Source organism: Balaenoptera acutorostrata, chromosome 1 (genome assembly GCF_949987535.1).
Source record: "Balaenoptera acutorostrata chromosome 1, mBalAcu1.1, whole genome shotgun sequence".
In the NCBI taxonomy this organism is placed as follows: domain Eukaryota; kingdom Metazoa; phylum Chordata; class Mammalia; order Artiodactyla; family Balaenopteridae; genus Balaenoptera; species Balaenoptera acutorostrata.
This window is the reverse complement of record NC_080064.1, coordinates 182363508-182384221: the sequence shown is the minus strand read 5'-3', so window position 1 is coordinate 182384221 and position 20714 is coordinate 182363508. Positions and strand designations below refer to the sequence as shown.

At 35.8% G+C, this 20714-nt stretch overlaps 2 protein-coding genes across 10 annotated transcripts in view; one reads left to right on the top strand and one right to left on the bottom strand.

The window, feature by feature from the left end:
- GPATCH2 (G-patch domain containing 2) overlaps window positions 1-15798 on the bottom strand; it is a 170748-nt gene extending 154950 nt beyond the window's left edge. For 4 of the 7 annotated variants that reach the window (XM_007173523.2, XM_028164334.2, XM_057552793.1 and 1 more), the window contains exons 1-2: window positions 15638-15798; window positions 5160-5879 (exon numbers count right to left, since the gene is read on the bottom strand). In XM_007173523.2, coding sequence (XP_007173585.1) covers window positions 5160-5879; window positions 15638-15693 — 776 coding nt within the window. In that variant the 5' untranslated portion in view covers window positions 15694-15798. Of the gene's footprint in view, window positions 1-5159; window positions 5880-6505; window positions 6614-15471; window positions 15610-15637 lie in introns of those variants that run through there. The other 3 variants (XM_057552784.1, XM_057552778.1, XM_028164336.2) reach the window with 3 other exon arrangements.
- Window positions 15799-16077: 279 nt separating this feature from the next.
- The window catches only part of SPATA17 (spermatogenesis associated 17), a 199524-nt gene continuing 194887 nt past the window's right edge, over window positions 16078-20714 (top strand). Inside the window, exon 1 of one of the 3 annotated variants that reach the window (XM_057556589.1) lies at window positions 16078-16180. Coding sequence is in view for 1 of the 3 variants with exons in the window: in XM_007173524.2 (XP_007173586.2) it covers window positions 16113-16180 (68 nt within the window). In the remaining 2 variants the exon portion in view is untranslated. The remainder of the gene's footprint in view (window positions 16181-20714) is intronic. The other 2 variants (XM_007173524.2, XM_057556584.1) reach the window with 2 other exon arrangements.

Sequence of the window (20714 nt, the reverse complement as noted above, 5' to 3'; positions counted from 1 at the left end):
CCTCAGGTTTTCTTCAGCACATGAAATAAATACAAGGGCCTGGGATAGAATTACTTTTCATAAGCATATTTGCAAATATTCCAGAAAAGACATTGCTTAAGAATTCCCAACAACTCTATTATTTGGCAAGGAGGAAAAAAGTTTACAATGGTAACAATCCATTAAATCAAAGCTAAGGTCTCTCTGAGCAGAAAATGAATATTGCCAATTATTAAGGAGGAAGTATACAAAAATAACGGGTTCTTATTATTTCCACACAAGTTGGAGAGTATGATACAGAGTCAAACTTAACATATAAATGAAAATAAATAGTAAATATTCAACTGACATGAATTAAACTGTCACTTAGTTTTACCAGAAGCGATGCTTATATGAGAGTCTAGTTAGTTAAAAAAACCACAAGGACAAGGTCAGATAATAAGGGGTTTAGTTTTTAAAGAATATTGAGTGACGTTCTTAAAAATTCTCATATACTCTCTTTTTACTGTAATTCTTAATTCTAACCAATCAGGAAATCACCCAGGTGATTTTTAAATTACAACACTTTTCCATCAACAGGGAGAATTCTATAATCTTAGTTTAAAAAAAAAAAAAAAAGCATCCTAATCTGTTTTAAAATATTTAAATTGGGAGTTCAGCATTAAAATTATAGATGAAATTCTAAATCCACATACTTTTTTCTGAATATAAAATATCATTTCAGTTTTTGATTTTTAAAAAATAAATATAAACAAAAAGTATAAAAATTTAAGTGGCACATTCTCCCAAGAAACTGAATTAGTACCTTTTTCTTTAACTTTCTTCAAATTAAGTGAATGTATGAAACTACCCTGCACATATGTTAAGGACAGGAAACAATACTTTTTAAAAGCATCATGTCAATACATATTTTCTTATTTACAAACAGGTATGCTCTTCTATACATAGTGCTGTTAGAGTATTAAAAACACTTCAGAAACTTTATCTTTCTGCTATTTAGCTGTCCAAACTACTATGGATTTTTTTTTCTCTGTGACTGAGTAGTGCTTTCTCATCCGCCCTCATCAACACAACCCTAATAAAGGGCCTTAACATACATACCTTGGGTTAAATTCTTTTTCTGAAACCCTCGAGGCAAAATTATTTAAAGTTCATACATTTTTACACTTTATAAAGGTACATTCTAAAATGCCTAAGAGAAGTCTGGGGTAGCACTTCATAATCAAACATATTAATATGTTTTTTTCAATTAAATGAAGGAATATCCATGTTAAATACAGGTCAAGTTAGGTCTGGCCACAAATTAATTAGTTTTTCACAGCTTTCAGGATTCAGATTTGCAGATAAAGGGCTGTGAATCTATGTGCCTTTATTTATTTATTTATTTTTTTTTTGGTACAATGGTCTTCCAATCTCTCTGAGTTCAGATTTACCCCCTTTAATCTATTCTACACATAGCCAGGTTCATCTTTTCAAAACATAACTGGTTGACTAAAAATATTATGGTATCCTGGATGGGATCCTGGACCAGAAAAAGGACAGTAAATAAAAACAAAAGAAATTCTAATAAAAGTATTGACTTCCGTTAATGTGTCAACATTGGTCCATTAGTTCTGACAAATGTACTATAGTAAACGGATGATATTACCAATAGGAGAAGCTGGGTGTAGGATGTATGGGAACAGGGTATACAGAAACTCTCTGTGCTATCTTTGCAAGCTTTCCGTAAATCTAGAACTATTCTAAAAGAAAGCTTATAAAACACACAGGTGCATATATATGTGTGTGTAAAAAAAAAAGTCTATTAAAATTCTTATGTATAAAATAGATAACTAATAAGAACCTGCTGTATAAAAAAATTAAATTAAATTAAAGTCAAAAAAAATTTCTTAAATTACTTCCTCAGATTTATTGGCTTAAATTTAGATATCAAGGCTTTCCATGGATGGGCTCCCACCTAAATTCTTCCCATCCCCATCTCTGGTCCTTTTTTTTTATGTCTTTTCTCCAAGAGGTATCCCTATCTCCTCTCTCTTCTCTGCCTGCTGTTCTTCTTAAAGATACAAGAAAATCAGAATTCCCTCTCTAAGATCAGCTCTTAGCCCTTAACGATCCTTGGCCTACTTTGAGATGTTTTTACACGTGTTTTAAACAACATGCTTCCTTATTTACCTTTCATCTAATTGACATCTAGCTAGTTGCTCCAAGTATATCATGTAGTTGTTAGTGGGTACAATAAATCAGAACAAGAACTTAAACAGAAGCAAGGCTTTCCATTTTCAGGAGCTGAGGATCGTTATGGCTTATCTTCAAGGACACCTCTTCCCACTTGTTTTTAGTATGACTTTTATAGCACAGTATTTAGAGGAGAATATATTCCATGAATGCTTGTTGAATTAATGCATGGATACCAATCCCAATCCCCTGCCCCAATCTGTTCATTTCCTATATTTTCTTTTTTTTTTTTTTTTTTTAAAGTATGTCTCAAATACTGCATGGGACATACTTATTTTTTTATTTTTTATTTTTTTTATTTTTTTTTAGAAATTCATTTTCTTTTTATTTATTTATTTATTTATTTATGACTGTGTTGAGTCTTCGTTTCTGTGCGAGGGCTTTCTCTAGTTGCGGCAAGTGGGGACCACTCTTCATCGCGGTGCGCGGGCCTCTCACCATCGCGGCCTCTCTTGTTGCAGAGCACAGGCTCCAGACGCACAGGCTCAGTAATTGTGGCTCACGGGCCCAGTTGCTCCGTGGCATGTGGGATCTTCCCAGACCAGGGCTCGAACCCGTGTCCCCTGCATTGGCAGGCAGATTCTCAACCACTGCGCCACCAGGGAAGCCCTCCTATATTTTCTATTCTTGATACCTGCGCATCATCTGAGAGTCCTTTCTCATTCATCCTCCCAAAAATATAGGCAGCCAACCTTCCACTCATTCCAACTCTTAAAACTGCTCCCATATTTTTTTTGTCCTCTACTATTGCTGCCATAATTCACCTCCCTCTTAAGGATGGACTGGAGATCAGCCAAAACTAAATGAGCCACTGTTGTCAAGGTCAAGTATCTTGATAAAATATAAATCTAATTGACTAAAAATTCTTCACTGACTTCCCATTACTTATATGATGAAATCCAAACTACCATAGCACACAGGCCTTCAAAACACAATTATTGCTGTAGCCTCCGCTCCCACTTTATGTAATGCAGTTACATTACCTATACTTTCCCACATGCATAGCACTTGCTTCACAACCATGGCTCTGCATAAATTATTCCCTCTACCTGGGATGATCCGCCTTAACTCCTCGATATCTGAACAAGGCTTTCAGTCACAGTTCTTTAGGAAGGTTTCCCTCACCAGTACCTTCCACTCAGCACATTTCTTTTTCATCATTTGCTTGTTTGGCTATTCCAGGTTATGAAGCTGAAGAGAACCGGGGCTGTCTTATTTGTCTTGGGACCATGAGTGGTGAACAGTAAACAGTAGTTATTCAAATGTGTGTTAAATCACACACACAGAGTGAAGTAGTTCCGTTCTTATCTACAAATCAGTTCCAAGGCAACATATAGCTTTTTATAGTAGGAAAGCTTTGGAAGTGGTCTCAAAAAACGCTTATTCTTGTTGGGAAGATACTTTAAATATTTAGCAATTTTGCCACAGAAGGAATATGCACCTAACTCTTAAGTGACCACAAAGAATAGCTGTATAGGTAAGTTTAAAATAAGAGGAAAAAAATTTAACTTATTCAAGAGTGAAAACATCCTTTTTGAAAATTTGTACTTAGGCTGTTGACTGCTGTGTAGCCTGATGGCACCTAATACTCAAAGATTTTTTTTACAATGAAAAGAAATGAAGAGAGTTTTATCTCATTTCTAGTCCAGGGTACACGTCTGTCAATAAAAGGAAGACATCAATAGAAGGAGGGGCTTACACAATCAATCCAGAAAGCAGGCAATCTGTGAATAATCCAGAATTGAGGATTTATCTCCACTGCCACACACCCTCCCTCCCAGCAACTAAGCAAGATAATTACTTTCAAGTCAAGCTAGATGGTCCTCAGTCACAATGGCCCAATACTTGCATACAAATAATTCTCGTTCCAGTATAAAAATGACAACTTTCTTGGAAGAAAAGCAGGTACCATAAACTTCTCAAAACCTTCCTGAAACATTTATGTAATTTTTAGTTCTTTAGAAAAATTACATAAATAGCAAACCACCTCTAATAAAAGGTCCATTCTATAAACTTATACCAGGTCCTACGCATATCTGTAACCACATTTACAAGGGGAAAGAAAAAATATATATATATGCGCTTATGAGATCCATAGCTCACAATCCACATGATTAAAATGATGCCAATCTTACCAATTAAAAATCAAATACTCTTTCCCAGACCATTTTTAAAGAATATTTTTTTCTTGACCATAGTTGTGCATTTGATTTCAAGGACATGCTTAAAAGGATGAACAGTGCCAATGTTTTCTCATTCCTGCAGGTAACTAGTTCTGTGTAAAAGAAAAGTGATCACTTACCTTTTGAAGGTGTCAAAACTGTCCTTAACAGCTATCATTGTGGTATACCTCTTTTCTAGAATGCACAGATTAGACTAACTGCCAAAGGATTACTGCTTCTCCCATTTGTCTAATGACAAGATCAGGAGTTTCTAGACTATAAGTTGGGTTTTACAATTCATAAGTGATCAGAATTCCTAGCAATCTACAGACTTCTTAAAATATCTAGCCACTCACAGTGCAGTGGTATCAACTTTGGTTCTCAGGAGTCAGAATAAACTGATGAACCATGATACTAAAAAGCACCAATGGCTAAAGCTCTATAATTAAACAAGTAAATAATTATAAATGCAATTCTAACAGTTATAAATGTGCTGTTATTCAAAAGCATTCTTTCCCATTGAAAATCCATTTCCTTTTCTCTTTGTAGCTGAAAATTAAGTCATTATAACACCATCAAAAGACTGTTTATAGATCAGACAAGCAATTTTGCTTTGCGCTAAACATCATAAATTATAAGTAAATAGAACCACGGTTAAACAGTACTATCACTACCATGATTATAATTTATACTTATATTAAAATAGAACTAATTAAAATCCGAAACACATTCAACGGCAAACACTGGAGGCATATTTTTATATTTAGAGAATAGAAAAGTCACCTTTCACTCATGAGTTCATCTGAGACCTTTTGCTCTTCGTATTCCATTTTGTCCTTATTGGTCTGGCTTGTTTCCTCACTTTCTAAGACTACTCCTTCGTCTTGGATTTTTGGTCCTTGTCTGACTATTTTCAGTTTCCTCTTCTTGACTTTGTTCTTGGTGAACTCTTGATATTGGTAAGCTCTGCTGTCATTGTCCATGTCCTGATCTCTACAAGCTTCGAGGGGCTGGGTCATTGTCCGCTTGTTAGCGCTGTCCTGCGGGAGGTCCACTGCCATGCGCTTGACCTTCCTCCTCCTGCGCAGAGGTCTGTTCCCAAGGCTGTCCACGGCAAAATCAGACTCGTGCCAGAGAGGTCTTTTCCCGCGAACGTTGTTATTTAAGTTCGATGATGGCCTGCGCTTTGCCACTAACATTTGGTCGTCAGAGTCGCTGTGGTCTTTTTTATTATTATTGTGATTCTCTCTATAGTCCTTGCTCGGTTCTTCTAAACTAGAATCAGAGCCTTCGCTTAAGCAGTGACCGGTCTCCCACGGGTGATGAACATTATACGACCTCCGTTTTCTCCCTCTCCGTTTCCTGGCCTGGCGTTTCAGAGGGCAAGAGATACTTCGAGAATGGTCTCCAGTTTCGGCAAATCCACCTCGAGCTTGCTCCGAGCTCTCCTCCAGGGCTGAGACAAGGTCATGAACCAGTTCTTCCATGGTTCGACTGAAATGCCTACATTTTTTTAAAGAGAGAAAAAAAAATTTAAATAGTCAGAGTCAACCATATTAACCTGGTTTATGGCAACACACAGTTCATTCTAAATCTGACTAGAATTAATAGTTATTATAAAGAACTGTGTAAAAGCTGCTTAATTTTCCTATCTAAGACATTACAGTTCCAAATATTCTGACTCATTTTTAAGTTTTTTCTTGTGTAAGTGCTTTTATTAAACACAGGAATTACTTCAAGATAGAGTAAGCATAATATCAGCAATGAAAGAGCCCAGTGATTTTATATTTTTACTGTCTAATTATGGAAAAGTTAGTTCTCTTAAATCACCATACCTTAGTCTACTCCTGCCCTTTTCCTAAAGCCAGTTTTCAGAGCAGATGTACAGAGTAAAGAGAACTTTCTCAGTCCCCCTGCTGCTCCACCAAACACACACACACACACACACACACACACTGATTTCTAAGGAAACAAGGAAACATACAACCCTCTTCTCACCACATGCCCTACCCAGTCACTGCCATGACATGCGAGGCAGGCAGAAAGATAGGCAGCTGCGTTCAAGGTTTGTAATATATATGAAAAGAAAATTTAACCAAACGCTAGGCATATATTGAGACCACACTAACCTCGCAACCCAGTGCAGCAGAAACTCTGTTCGTATTCAACCTGGAGCCCCACTGATCTAAAATGGCCCATCATTCTTCTTACCATTACTCTGAAGCAGTCTCTTAGGCCTTACAAAAACAAAAAACAAAAAACTGAACTATGTGAGAAAATCATCCACTTGTCAGCAAGGATAAACATTAGTGTTCTTTGGGAACCTTTGTAAATTATATGGGTCCTTTCCAAACCCAACAGGGCCCAGACACATGATTTTATTTTTTAAGCATTACAAGTAATTCAAATATGCACCGTTCTTATGAAGATCATGAACAATCATTTCTTAGACTGAGTTCTAGAAGCCCCTAGGATCAAAATAGTCTCGATTATAAAGGACTGTATAGTTTCTAGAGTCTATAGCAGGGGTAGGCAAATTTTCTATAAAGGACCAAGTAGAAAATATTGTAGGCTCCACAGGCCATTAGGTCTCTGTCACATCTACTCAACTTTTCCCATGGTAAGGCCAAGACAATCATAAGAAATATGGAAATGAATGGATATGGCTGTGTTCTAATAAAATTTTATTTACAAAATCAAGTGATGGCCAGCCATAGTTTGCTGACCCCTGGTCTACATACAATCTTTATACTCTATAATTTCAGGTGTTCACAAGTTCCCTTTAATGACTTTCAACTTGATCTTTTCATTTTAATGATAACTTGAAAACAAACACACGTGTGATTCAACTGGATTTAACACTTACAATACGAAACACGCATAACGCTTCCAACACTTGAGTATTTATTATGTGCCAGGCTCATTTCTAAGTGTTTCATATGCATTACCTCATTTCATTTTCACATAATAACCCTATAAGGTGGTAGTGGAAATACACAGAAACAGAGATTTAAGGGAGGCTTGCCCAAAGTGACACATGTAGGAAGTGGTAGAAGCAGTATTCAAACTGTGGCAATCTGGTTCCAGAGCCTGAATGCTCACCCAACTACAGCCAAGAACAGCTACACAAGTCCAGTATCTGGTTTGCATTTTTATTTATGATTGATTTAGCAGCAGGGGATACTATTTATTGTTGAGACAGATTTAATACGCATCTATGTAAAGCTAATGACTCACAGTTAAGCATTATATTCTTCTGAACAGAAAAAAGGGATGGGAGACCTGAATCAACATAAGGCACTGGGCATTTGGGTGGTGAAAGTGAGTCGAATTCAAAGAACCAGTGATGTAATCCTCAGTAAAATGCACACTGTGAGCAATTAAGTAATAGGACATTGTCTTTCAGTTAATGTGGGTTTGTATTTTCCAGATCTATCTCCTTAGACATTCTGAATGAATAAACAAAAAGTCTATATAGACAAACATTTTTCAAAAACACGGTGATTCAAATATATATATTTTAAATGAACTCTGGAGGGCTGCTAAAAATTTTTTTTTGCCTTTAAAAGGTTACTCGGGTTTCAGAGCACTGAATTTGATGAAGAGAAATATGCATCACATAGGAATTAGCATTAAGCCAATACAAGGGCTACAATTCCAACTACATTGATAAGCCAAATGGATCTTATTTCAATACCTAAATGTTAATAATTGCCTTTTTTGTTTTCCCTTTATTGCAATGAATATTTTGTTTTTTTCCTTTAACACCATGTCTTTGGAGGAAACGTAGTCTGAGAATTATTATCTCAGAAAACAATACTGTACCTTTAAAAAAATTCACTGGAAGCCAGTTTAACATGTACTACAATAAAGATCCTTTGTCTAAAGGAAGACTCAGTATCACCTGGTTCTGGAGGAATTTACTTTTTGAAGAAATAGTTTTCTTATCAATGGGTGAATGACTGGTTCTAAATAGTAATATGAAATTAATTAACTCAATGCATGAATATAATCTCCAACTAAAATTGCAGGTTATTTTGGAAGTTAAACTTTAGCGCTTTACTTTAGAAGAGAAAATGTAATGGTACTAACATTAGAAAAAGCTTAGCACATCAGATTTAATCTACTGAAATTTGATACTATTCATTAATTTCATTTAAATTAATTCATTATACTGCTGTGACTAATGCAGTTTAACCAAATATAACCAATAATATTACTAAAAAATGAAAGCAAAGTTTCTTTATAACATTATTAAAATTGTGCCAGCCTTATCTGATTTTATACTGATTTTCTTAAGAGAAAATAAAAAATATTTTAACTAGAAGAATCTAACTTATTCCATGATGTGATTCAAACATGAATCAACTAAAAAACTACTTTAAAAAGCTTTTCAAAAAAACCCTTATAAAAACACAGAAAAAATACATTTAAGTGACATTTTTCTCCTTTAGTTTCAACTCACCAGAGTCCTGCAAGTCAATCTCAACCAAAACTCCTGTAAATGAGCCAGTACTATTACAGTTAGTCAAGCTGCTTCACTTACACCTCTCAGGTAAAAGTGGCATCAACAAGCTTCACAGAAATAGTCATTATAAGAGACCATCACATGATCAATAGCTCATTTATTTCCTTTGCCTTGGCAGTTACTGAAGCCCATTGCCCCGAAACATTTTATCCTAAAGATATTTTCTTAAATAAGCCCTTTCTTACTGGAGGCGAAAACTGGAAATACGTAACTTTTCTGTACAAAAATCTATGTTTGTTAAGCAACCATAGTTTTAAAGACTGAATTATAGTAAAATCCAGTGAATTACCACTTAGCTAATTCGTAAGTTTTATATTCACATTTATAAAACAATTTCTCTTCATTTGGAACCCAGTGGAAATGAAATCTTTTGGGAATAGTTTGCACTGAATATAATGTCTAAGAGAACACTAATTGTTTTCTTAAGCTAGTCCAAATGAATAGAATAAAATTACAGTCCCACTATTTATATAAAGTTGGATTTTGTAAAAGGAAATGACTTGAATAGATAAGCATTTTGTTTTTTTAGGTGGTATTATATTATGCTGAGCAATCTATAAAATGTATGATCAACCCAGAAATTGATATGCCAGTTTCAGGTAAGAATATTTGGCCAAAGGTCAAGTTTGCTTGTCCTCCTCCAGGCAACATTAAACATCCAGTAAAATGAGTGAATTTCTCTCCTTGGCTTCCTTTAACACCAAGTTCTAATTAATTCAGAAAAGGCCTTCCTAAACAATATATGCTCTAGAGTGAGGAAGATCAGTTAATGTAGAAAACACTGCACTGAGTTTAAGGGTTTTTTCGAATGTTTTTGGTTCAAGGAAGAAGAATCAGGAAGCTGCCCTAGTCCTAAGTTACTGCTCCTATGTCCTCAAAGAACTGACAAGTTGACCGAAGAACCAAGGGCCTCAAAGGCAGTCAACAATGTAGAGGCAGGCATAGCAGGAGTTGAAGTCCAAGAAAGCCCAGAAAACAAATTCCCCCCAATAACCAACAACAACTAACTATTTTGTCAATGATTATTACTTTTTTGAAGCCTGTATTGGCAATAACTACTATTCCTAGAAGGGAAAAATATAGCATATATAGGAAAATTAGGGAATAATTTCCTTTTCTGGATACCGATAAAATAACTATAACAAGAGGATGGACATGTGTGTCTACTGAATAAACCCACCAAGTTCATTATAAAACAAAAATCTTCCAGATATACCTAAAGGGTAATTGACTACAGCTTTCACATATCTAGTTAAGGAAAAAAAAATTAAACACTCTTTACCACCTCGTACATGGTAAAATTCTCATCTTCATCTCTGTAAAAAATTAGATCTTCTACAAAGTTAAGTAATTTTAGGAGTGGAGTGCTAAAAGGTACCTATGCTAAATACAACTGTTCAATTGGCTTCAAAAATTTAAGGGAGTAACGATTTACATGTTAGATTCTGTATGAATAAAAATTCAGTGAGTCCAAAAACACTGAACCAATAGTACATAGTCAAGAACTATGCTGATGAATATATACTATTACTACCACAAGCTTAAGAAGAAAATAGTTTTGGAATTAGCATGCCTTGATATTCATGTGAGCTTTTACTTAAGATAGGAAAGGTTGGTTGGTCTTAACAGTATATAGCAAATAGCCAAACAGATTAAAATGAACACATAATGGTGTAGACCACGACCGTGGGAGACTAAACAGGCAAATGATGAGCCTTAAAGATGGCATGTCAAGGGCTAAATTTTATGACTAATTTAACAAAATATGATTCATAAGAATGTTCTAAAGTTTGATCAAGATTTCTGCTGCTCATAGGAATTTACAGATTTCCTTCCTTAATGGCAATATTATTTGTCCAAACAAGTCTTTATCTCAGTCTAGTAACCGATTAAGAGACTACATCTTCAATTCTCTCTATTTATGTATTTTGGGACAGATCATAGGAAATTAAGAATAACTCTAACATTAAATGGTAACACTTGGGCTAGTTTAGAAATTCCTTGACTTATCTATATAAACCATTAATTGTAAGTAATCTTTTCTCTGTCTTTTAAAAAAGTAGCATGGGGGGTGGGGGAATCTATCTTATTCTGAAACATGCAGACGATTAATTATAACTTTACATTGACACTAGGCAATAAGTATGGAATAGAATTCACTAGGGGGAAAAAAAGGCTGGAAGGAAACCGTAGAGAACATGAGCTTTAAGAGTCAAAGCAAGAATTTGGAAGCTAAATTATACTATAGTCATCAGCCAGAGGACCTTGGACAAATTCCTTATCTTTTGATTCTGTTTCTTCATCATAAAAATGTGTATAATGACTATCCTGTAGGGTTTCTGTGAGGATAAGAATGGGTACTTATGTGTGAGAGCAGTTATTTCATCTTTCAACAACCTCTACACACAAATAAGAGGAAATTGTTATTGAAATAGCAAATCATTCTTCTTTTAAGGTACAAACCATACTATGAATCCCGAGTATGTCATAATAAAAGCTAAGGCCATCAACTTTTCTGAGTTCTTGAACCTCTCTGAATGACGGTGAGAGAGGAGTTAACAGACATTTGCAAAAATCTTGCATACAATTTCAAGAAATTTAAGCACTTCCTTAAAGACTTCTATCGATTAAAAAAAAAAAAACCAAAAATCTCAGGTTAAAAAAAAAAATTAATGCTGTGTATTTGACCTACTCCTATCCTAATGATATACAGATATAAGAAAAAAAAAAGATGAAAGGATATCATCCTTCCAAGTTAAGAGCCACAAGGTTTGCCACCAAACAGAAAAACTCATTTCCCATGATGGGAGCAAAAGTTCTACTGACTTGCACTCAACTGGAGGTGTTGCTGGCAGCCAATACTTTGTCACTTCTGTCACCACGGGAACCCCCAGAAAGCTTTCTTTCCTCCTTACCCTAGCAACGTGACAAAAGGCAGATCATACATGGCTTTACCAAAAAAAAATCGAATTCTACTTTCCAAACACTGATTTTCTAATTCTACTTTCCAAATAGTGATCTAATAAGGCAGCTCATTCATTATTTAAATTTGAAGATCATTCTTTTGATTTTTTTCCTTCATTTAACGACTTCAAGGGTCATTCAAACTTCTTTCCTTATACTGTAAACACTTTCAAAAAGTAAACTATTGAATAAAAAACTGCCTAAGGAAATAAAGTCAAAGTCTAAAACAAACAAAAATAATGTAAAGCCTAAAAAATAATTCATAACAATTCTTGTTAACAAGCATATATTAAAGTGCATCTAGGCGACCTTCTAATATTTACGAAATGAGTCTCATGCATTGCTCATACATGGTGACTACTCAATATTTTTGAATATATTCTGAACTCCTAGAATAGGAATGAGAATGAAGACAACTGAATATTAATTACAAGTACCTAGCATAATGCTTGACACATAACATATGTTTTAAAAAAGTCTGCTGGATGAACAAACCAGTGACAACGAATGAACAAATAACAAAGGAAATATATGACTTGACTGAAAATTTGAACAATCCAGATTTCAAATTACAGAAACCTGACTCAGACAAACCTGACAGTATGAAACTGAGTTCAAGACAAAAGGCCAAAAAAAAAAAAAGCAGTTATTTAAAAAGCACATTTTCACTATGCAGTTTTCCAGATCTAAAGAAAATCAAAATAGCAAATAGAAATGAAATGACAGAAGAAAAGGTCCAGAATCAAGTTTATTTGTAATGGGTTTTTTTTTTTAAAGCAAAGCCACATAAAGTGAAATAAATAGATACTATAGCTCAGTAGATCAATAATGATTCAATAGTTTCATTATCAAGAACTAATTTAAAAAATCTGTTTAGTTCAACCTTCAAAGTCTTTCAAAAAAAAAAAAAAACCTCAGAATTTGACTTTAAATATAAATCACTAATAAAGTAATAAAGTGTGTCAAAATTCTAAATGTGATTTGTCCATTAAATGAATCAAATTTTAAAAGGCAGGTTAACATTTTAAGTACCAAAATAGATACTTTTTGGACCCTACTTTCAAAATTGTATGTGAATGAGGTGGCAGGAAGAGAAGATAGACATTCCCAGCTACAAAGATTTTATAAAAATATAATATGAACTACTTATAATAACTTGCACAAAAAACATATATTTCCTGACACACACACAAAATAGAACTTTTATTATTTAATTGTAAAAAACTTTTCTTCCTTAGGCTTTTAAATTATAAAATAATATATCAGTTCTACCTTTTAACAAATTATTAAGAAAGAGAGGAATCATCTACATTTACCCATGTGGTGCCTGAAAAATGAAAAACCAGCCTGGACATTGGAGAAAAGGTTGAACTCCAGATGGGAGTTAGATACATCAGGAATTCTAGCCTGGTTAACGAATCCGGGCATATACCTTCCGGTTTATATACTCCTTGTGATATGGTAGCTCATTCGGACACATAGGCAGTATGCTAGGATAGTTAAGAATTTTTTTTCTTTTAGATATACTGGAATCATACAGCAAATATGATACTTGGGTATATATTTAAACTACATTTGCTCCTGTCTCACCACCTCTAAAATGCAAAAAATAATAGCACCTACCTCAAAAAATCTACAAGAGATGATACATGTACTTAAAACCCGGCACCAAATAATGGCTTAGTAGTAGCATCCTTAGTGGCACTGATATTTCGTCACTGGCATAAAACACACAGGCATAGTACAGCAAATGTATGATCAATGAATGAAAAAGACAATTCCATTACGAAATTTTGAATAAAGTGATGGTTGCACAGATGAACTAGAAAAAAGGGATCCAAATTTCTGGAACACACTCATTCTGTCAAATCAGGCATGATTTAAGAATTCCATTCAAAAACCCTGATAACATGCCAGGCACTATGTTATACTCTGGTGCTATAAGAAAGGATGAATTCCATGTCAAGTAAAATAGAGAACTAAAAGAGGGTTTCTCTATATTATAAAGAGGTACCTAACCATGAATTGGGTGGAAGGTGGAAGGGTGAGAAAGGAGGTGAAAGAGTCATACTTTTAAATTAGATAGTCATTTATTGCACAAATCAGTATCACTATAACAAGAGCAGACCAGTCTACAGAACACATTTTGTCTTCCCCCTCCCTCTTAAAGAGATGCTTAATGGTGAAACATTAAGAAAGGTACCCTGGAGAGGGAACCCTGAAGTGGTGGAAATGTCCCATATCTTGTTTTGTGTTGTGGTTACACAGTGTATACAACTGCCAAAACTAAAAATACTAAACACTTAAGAACTATGTGTTTTATTTTATGCTAACTGCTTCAACATTTAACAAAAAAAGGGCTCATTTTTAAAAAAATGCTATTTTTCTCACAGGAAAATGTGAGCATTTAAAAGGAGCATAACCAAGATAATGGCTATAGTTCCCTGTGCTATACAGTATATCCTTGTTGCTTATCTATTTTATACATAGTTGTTTGTATGTCTTCAGCCTATGCCCCTAATTTGCCCCTCCGCATTATCTTGTAGTAACTTTCAATGGAGTATAATCTGTAAAAATACTGAATCACAATGCTGGACACCTGAAACTAATACAATACTGTAAATCAACTATATTTCAACTAAAACAATTTTTTAAAAAGGAGCATAAACAAGTCTATATTCATTATAAAATGAACTACAGAATGATATGATCTCATTCAAAACATTTTAGGCAAGATATTCTTTTAACTTTTCAGTGATAGGTGATGCAAAAGAAATTCTTCAGACCACAGACTACTAGAATCCCCCACATTCTCATTTGCTGCAGATCTAGGAATGGACAGACATATTACAGCTGCATTTCACCTGTTGTTCAACACTTTATGTTTGAGAACAGTCAGTGGAAATTTTGCTTCTTTCACTGTTAGTCTTAGGTAGACTTGGAGGAAAAGGGTTTGGGAGAAAAACAAGACCGGAATTACAGAGCTTTCAACTAGAAATCCAAAACCCAGCTTCTAGCTCTAGGACTAAAGGATGCATGGCAACACTGGACAAGTCACTTAACTATTCTGTGCCTCTGATAATCTCTTAGCATAGGGCTGTCATGAAGATAAAGTGTGTGTATTTGTGAAAGCACTCTGACAAGTCAAAGCAGTTTATTATTCTAAAGTGGCGTTGGTGGTATGATACTGTAGTCGAACCCCAAATTTAATCCTGACATTTACATGTTCTCAGGGGACACCCCATGCACATCTTATTTGAACTAGAATGGAACGTTCAAGGGGCAGAAACTGGTAGGTTACTCCTACTCCAAAACCCGGGGTAGGAAGGCGAAGTCTCCTCCACTACTAAACTTCCAGGAGTCTAGATTTCTGGGATTTGATCTTTCAAAACACCTGGGATAATCTAGTAAATTTAAAAAGGCAAATGAGGAAATAAGGCCTATATTAAGATACATTCTTCTGCACCCTCGTCTTGTCAACAATCAATGAGGAAATGAATTGCTCCTGGAGTACAGAAAGGTTCACGCCAAAATTATCGTGGCGTGGTAGACAAGCCATCAGCAAGCATTAACTGTATTCCTTCGCAAATCTTTAGCACACACCTCAACGCCTTCCTCAAACTGCGTCCATCCCAGGCACGAGTGAGAGCAAGGCCTAAAGGTCTTCAGATCATCCATCACAACTCCCTCCCCCTTCCATTCCAGGTCCAGCGGCCTCCGGCCATCACACCCTTTCCAGATCTCCCATCCCCTGGGCCGCCAGCCTCACCAGCTGTTCCCGGCGGCTGGAGCTCCGATCGGTTGGCGCCCGGCGGCCCCGAACATTAACGACACCCAGGAGCCTGGCCTCGAGGCTCAGGCCCGAGAACAGACTCCAACTACCACAGCACCAGCGGCTTCCCAGAAGCAGTTCAGCATTTTGAGCTGAGCTTCCGGAAGCCGACTGGCGGCGGAAACCGGATGCCAGGAGCAACCATTAGCTCTCCTCCCCGCCCCCACCCCAGCTTCCTTCTCCGAGAATCTCCTCCTTTTACTCGCAGAAGATATAGAAGCCAATAACTTGAAATTTTTCATAAGCAAAATTTCTTAATTTTTCTTTCTAGTCTTCCGGAAACTGAAACAGTGTGAGGGAGAAAAATGTAAAGTCAACGAAAAGTTGAACCCCCGGGACCAGCGGAATGGTTTAGCCCGGTTGCCTAGGAGACCGAGAGTAACTCCAGTGGTGGAGCTGGCGCGCTGAGGCTATGGCCATGTTAGCCCGGCTGCAAGCTCGGTCGACGAGTGTAGCACATCAGTACTACTACAGGAACAGGTAGGGCATCAACTGCGGGAGCGCGAAAAGGCCTGGCTTCATCCCCAGCCCGTTATTCCTCAACAGGAGCTTCCTATGAGCAAATTCCCTAACTCGCTGAGTACCACCCACTTCCCTTCGTCATTTGTGGGCTGCAAACAGAATCGCAAATTTAAAAGTAGTGTTAGCATACAGGGGGATTATAGATACAGGGGGCCATGGTTATCAGCTGGAGATGATTTTTAAAATTCCAGTATAAATAAAATTGTAAAATGAAGTGTTTTCCTTTGACATCATCACTCCACAATGTGATGAAACCTGTGTCCTCCTTGTAGAAGGATTAATGGCCTGACTGGGGTCGCCCAGGCTCCTTAGCTGGGTGAGCTCAGAGTATCCCCCATCTACCTGGGGATTTGAACCTCCTTTATGTCACAAATATCATTGAACTCAACTGTTCTGTGACTCAATTGTCTTCCCGAAGTGACAGTATCTAAACTATTCTGACAGGATAATCAGTACCAATATGTTAATTAATAGAAGAGGGCTAAGGAAGACACTAGCAGCCTTATCCATCTCTCTATACCTAATCTTCTCACTAGAGGTTCATTTGAACACTGGCCTTCTGGAAGCAGTGCCTCAGGAGGTTTTCCAACTTAAGAAAAAAATCCAAAAAAAGTAAATCAGACCATAGTAGAAGATAGTGACATGCTAGACCAATGGAAAATATGCCAAGAAGACAGAATCTTGCTGAGCTCTTCTTATTCTAACAGTTTTCTCACCTACTGCATTCTTAGAGCACCGTGTACCTTTTACAGAGCTTGATCACAATTTAATTTTACATTCTGTTGTGAGATAATATATGAGATATATAAGTATCATCCCTCTTAGCTGCACAATAATTACTTGTCTAATAATTCCATAAATGAATCTTTCAATCAGTCATTGGTTCTGGTTTACATAAATGTATGAAAAATAGCTACAGACAGAAATTATGTATTATCTATAATTATAGATAAATTATGTGGAAGGTCCTGTATTTATGACATAGATATCTAAAAGAAATAAATTACATCCCTCTGATGTTCACAGCCTAATATGGAATATAGGCATTTAAAAGATAATTACAACAGAGTAAGCATGAACAAGAAGGGAAATGCCTAACGTTTCTTGAGCGCCGATTATATGCTGGGCATTGCATTAGGAACCTTTCCATACAATATTCATTTGGTTTTCACAACTTTACAAGTTAATGTATTAATCTATATTTATAGAGCTTGACAACAGTGTTGTAGAAAAGCTTGGTGAAGTGTCATGCAACTGCAAACAGGCATAATTTTTTTCTAAAGATTTCAGTGTTAATCTTTGTCCCCATCTCTTGACTTTTGACAATGGGCACATTTTCCCAGAGCTGGAGGTGGTTTGGAGGAAAAACTAGGGCTCTACAAAGGCCATGATGAGAATAGGCTGGCATTCCTTCCATTTCATTTATTATTATTATTAATATTTTCAGTATGAAGGAAAGTCTCTAAAGATCACGAAGGAATCAAAATTTCCAAGTTTGCCTAGTTTAAAAAAAAAAGGGTATTGATTAGCATAGGAGCAAAAACCATATAAAATGTTAGTATATGAAAAAATAAATGGGCAATTTCCTTAAGAAATTGTTGCAATTTCTCATCTGATATTGACTAGATTAGTTCTTTTGCAAACTTCAGTGTACATCACCTGAGGGTCTTGGTAAAATGCAGATTCTGATTCAGTGGGTCTCAGTTATGGCCAGCAAATCTGCATTTCTCACAGGAGTTCCTGTCAGGCCCCATTTTGCATAAAAAGGGAGACTTTGTAAGAAAAAAAAATGGTGTATGGGCCTATCGTTTAATTTGTAAACATCCATACAAATTATATATTTATTCCTTCTTTACATGAGGCAAAGAAAATGAGATTCAGGTGGATTGATCATTTGTATGAGGTCATACAACTACTAAGTCTCAAAACCAAAAAACCCAACTCTAAGGCCTATGCTCTTCACTACCATACTAGACAAGATTTTCTTCCCACTACACTGGTTTTGATGAATTAACTCACAGGAAGCACCAAGATCCAGAAATCCAAATGGCATGAGCATACCGTTTCAACTCCATTAACATGTAGGCACCAGAGTTGGAAGAAACAATTTTAATTCTTCTTGGTCTGTTTTAATGTCTTCTATGTTGGTAACAAGGCAGTGGCAAAAATGTTTCTACCTAACAGCTGGCACCAGATTGCCTCTGAAGTTGAAACATGACTTTGCTGGGAAAAATATACTATGACTAAGTGCTTAGATTAGCACCTGAATCCTCCAGGACCTGGCTGTCCACCCAGGAACAGAGAAGCTTCTCTGCCTAACATAGGGGAAAGATTTGGAACTCCAAGAAGTGAAAAGCAAATATGGTGGTAGCTGATGTGATAAGAAAGCCAGGGGCATGGGTAGAGTTGTGCATTATCAAACCCGTCCAAGCCCTTGCGGAAGTTGCTCCCACAAGAAATGTTTGGTGGGCACTCATGTTTGGTGGTCTACTCATCAAAGAGACTGAATATTGTGTCTAGGATGTTACAGGGTGGCACAAAGATAATACACAGTTGTTATTTGACTAAGTATTGGCCTTTTTTTTTTTTAAACTTTCACTATGACTTCCTAGTTTCATTTCTATTCTCCTGAATTACTGAGATTTCTTTGTGACTTATTGGTCATTTATACTATCCTATTTGTGGAAAGAAGAATTTGGTATATGTTCATTAATCATATTCTTCATTTTCCCCATATCCTTATTTAAATTTCATCTAGTTGATCTGTCAAATGCTAATAGGAATGAGTTCAAAATGTCCCTCTTCCACTGAATTCCACTGAGTTTCCACTGTGTGGTATCCTTTTATGTCATGTTATTTAGCTTATATATGTGTACTGGTGTGTGTCTCTTCATTATTGGGTATATATTGGTCTTTTTTGACTGTGCAAAATGTTTCACCTTTGAATCCTACTTGCAATTTTTAAAAATTATTTTTATTATTTCTTTAAACAGATTTAATGCAGTAACATACAACTTGTAATATTAATATCGATCCTCTTTTATCTGATCTGAGTTAATCATATCGTTTTTGTATATTTCTCTTCACAAACAGCACATTTTAGGGTTTTAAATAATTAGAACCCAGGAAGTTTGTGATGGGTTAAGTTCGTTTCTTTTTTTTTCAATTTAATTTTTTTATTTTATATTGGAGTATAGTTGATTTACAATGTTGTGTAGTTTCAGGTGTACAGCAAAGTGATTCATTTCTACATATACATATTGATATATAGGCATTTTACATGTTCACCCTATGTTAAGCTGCTTTTTAGTTCTTGTCCCTCTCTGTCATGACTTCTCATGTAGAAGCTGTGTTTTATTTTATTTTTTTAGATTTTAATATTATTCAGAAGGGAACTTATTTCTAACATTTCTTATGAGAACTTAATGCACTCTACTTAGATTCTCAATACTATATTTATGAATTAAATATTCACTGATTAATTAAATATGGATGGAGCACCTATTATGTGCTAAGGACTGTTCTAGGTATTGAGGATACAGCAGTGAACAAAAGAGTCATGAGGGAGACAGAACATAAATAAACTTACATATAATATTTTGTCTTGGGGTGATTGTAACCAAAAAGAATAAAGCAAGGTAGGGTGAGCAAAGCGTGAACAAACATCCTGTTTTAGAGTGGTCTGAGGATGCTTCTCCGATCAGGTAATATTTGAACAGAGTCCTAATGAAAGTGGATGAGTAGGCCTACTAGATAGGGATCTCAGGGATGAGCCTTCAGGAGCTGTAACATCAAGTGCTATGGCCCTGTTGTCAGAAGCCTGCATGAATGTGTTGCAGGACAGGGTTGGAAGCCAGATCATTCGGGGCCTTTAAGCCATAGTAAGTATATTGGATTCTACTCTGATTAAGATAGGAAGTCATAGGGGATTTTCAATAGAGGAGTGACTTGATCTGACTTCTGTCTTTAAAAATAAATAATGAAGAAAACTCCAAACTTATTTTGAAATTGGTAGAGCATTTTGATTTTGTTTTCTTTTTTCTGCTTTCCTCCTCCAATTCCATCGTTTATTAGTTTAACTCTTTGTGGCCTGTTTTGCTTGTTAAGAAAATTTAAGTCAAATCTGCCTTTATGAGAAAAATAAATAAGATTTGCAATCATTTTAAACCATATATAGTTTTCTAAAGGTATATAAGCAGAAATTAACCTAATATATGTCAAAATCTCTTTTAATTAACTTAGCTGAAGGGTATGTGTAGGGGAATATTGAGAAAGCAGGTGCTCAGGAAGAGGGCTAGAAGTTCTACAGAGACACTGTAGAGACCGAGTGGCTAACTCAAATTTCCAGATCCCTTACCCTCTGAAGCGGGGCATGGGGAGTGCGTGAGGATAGAGAGAAGGGAGTAGAAAGAGAAATAAATGCAATTGAATAGCTGGTATGTGCTGAGAACTCTGTTAAGTGCTTTCACAAATATTATTTTATTTTGACTTT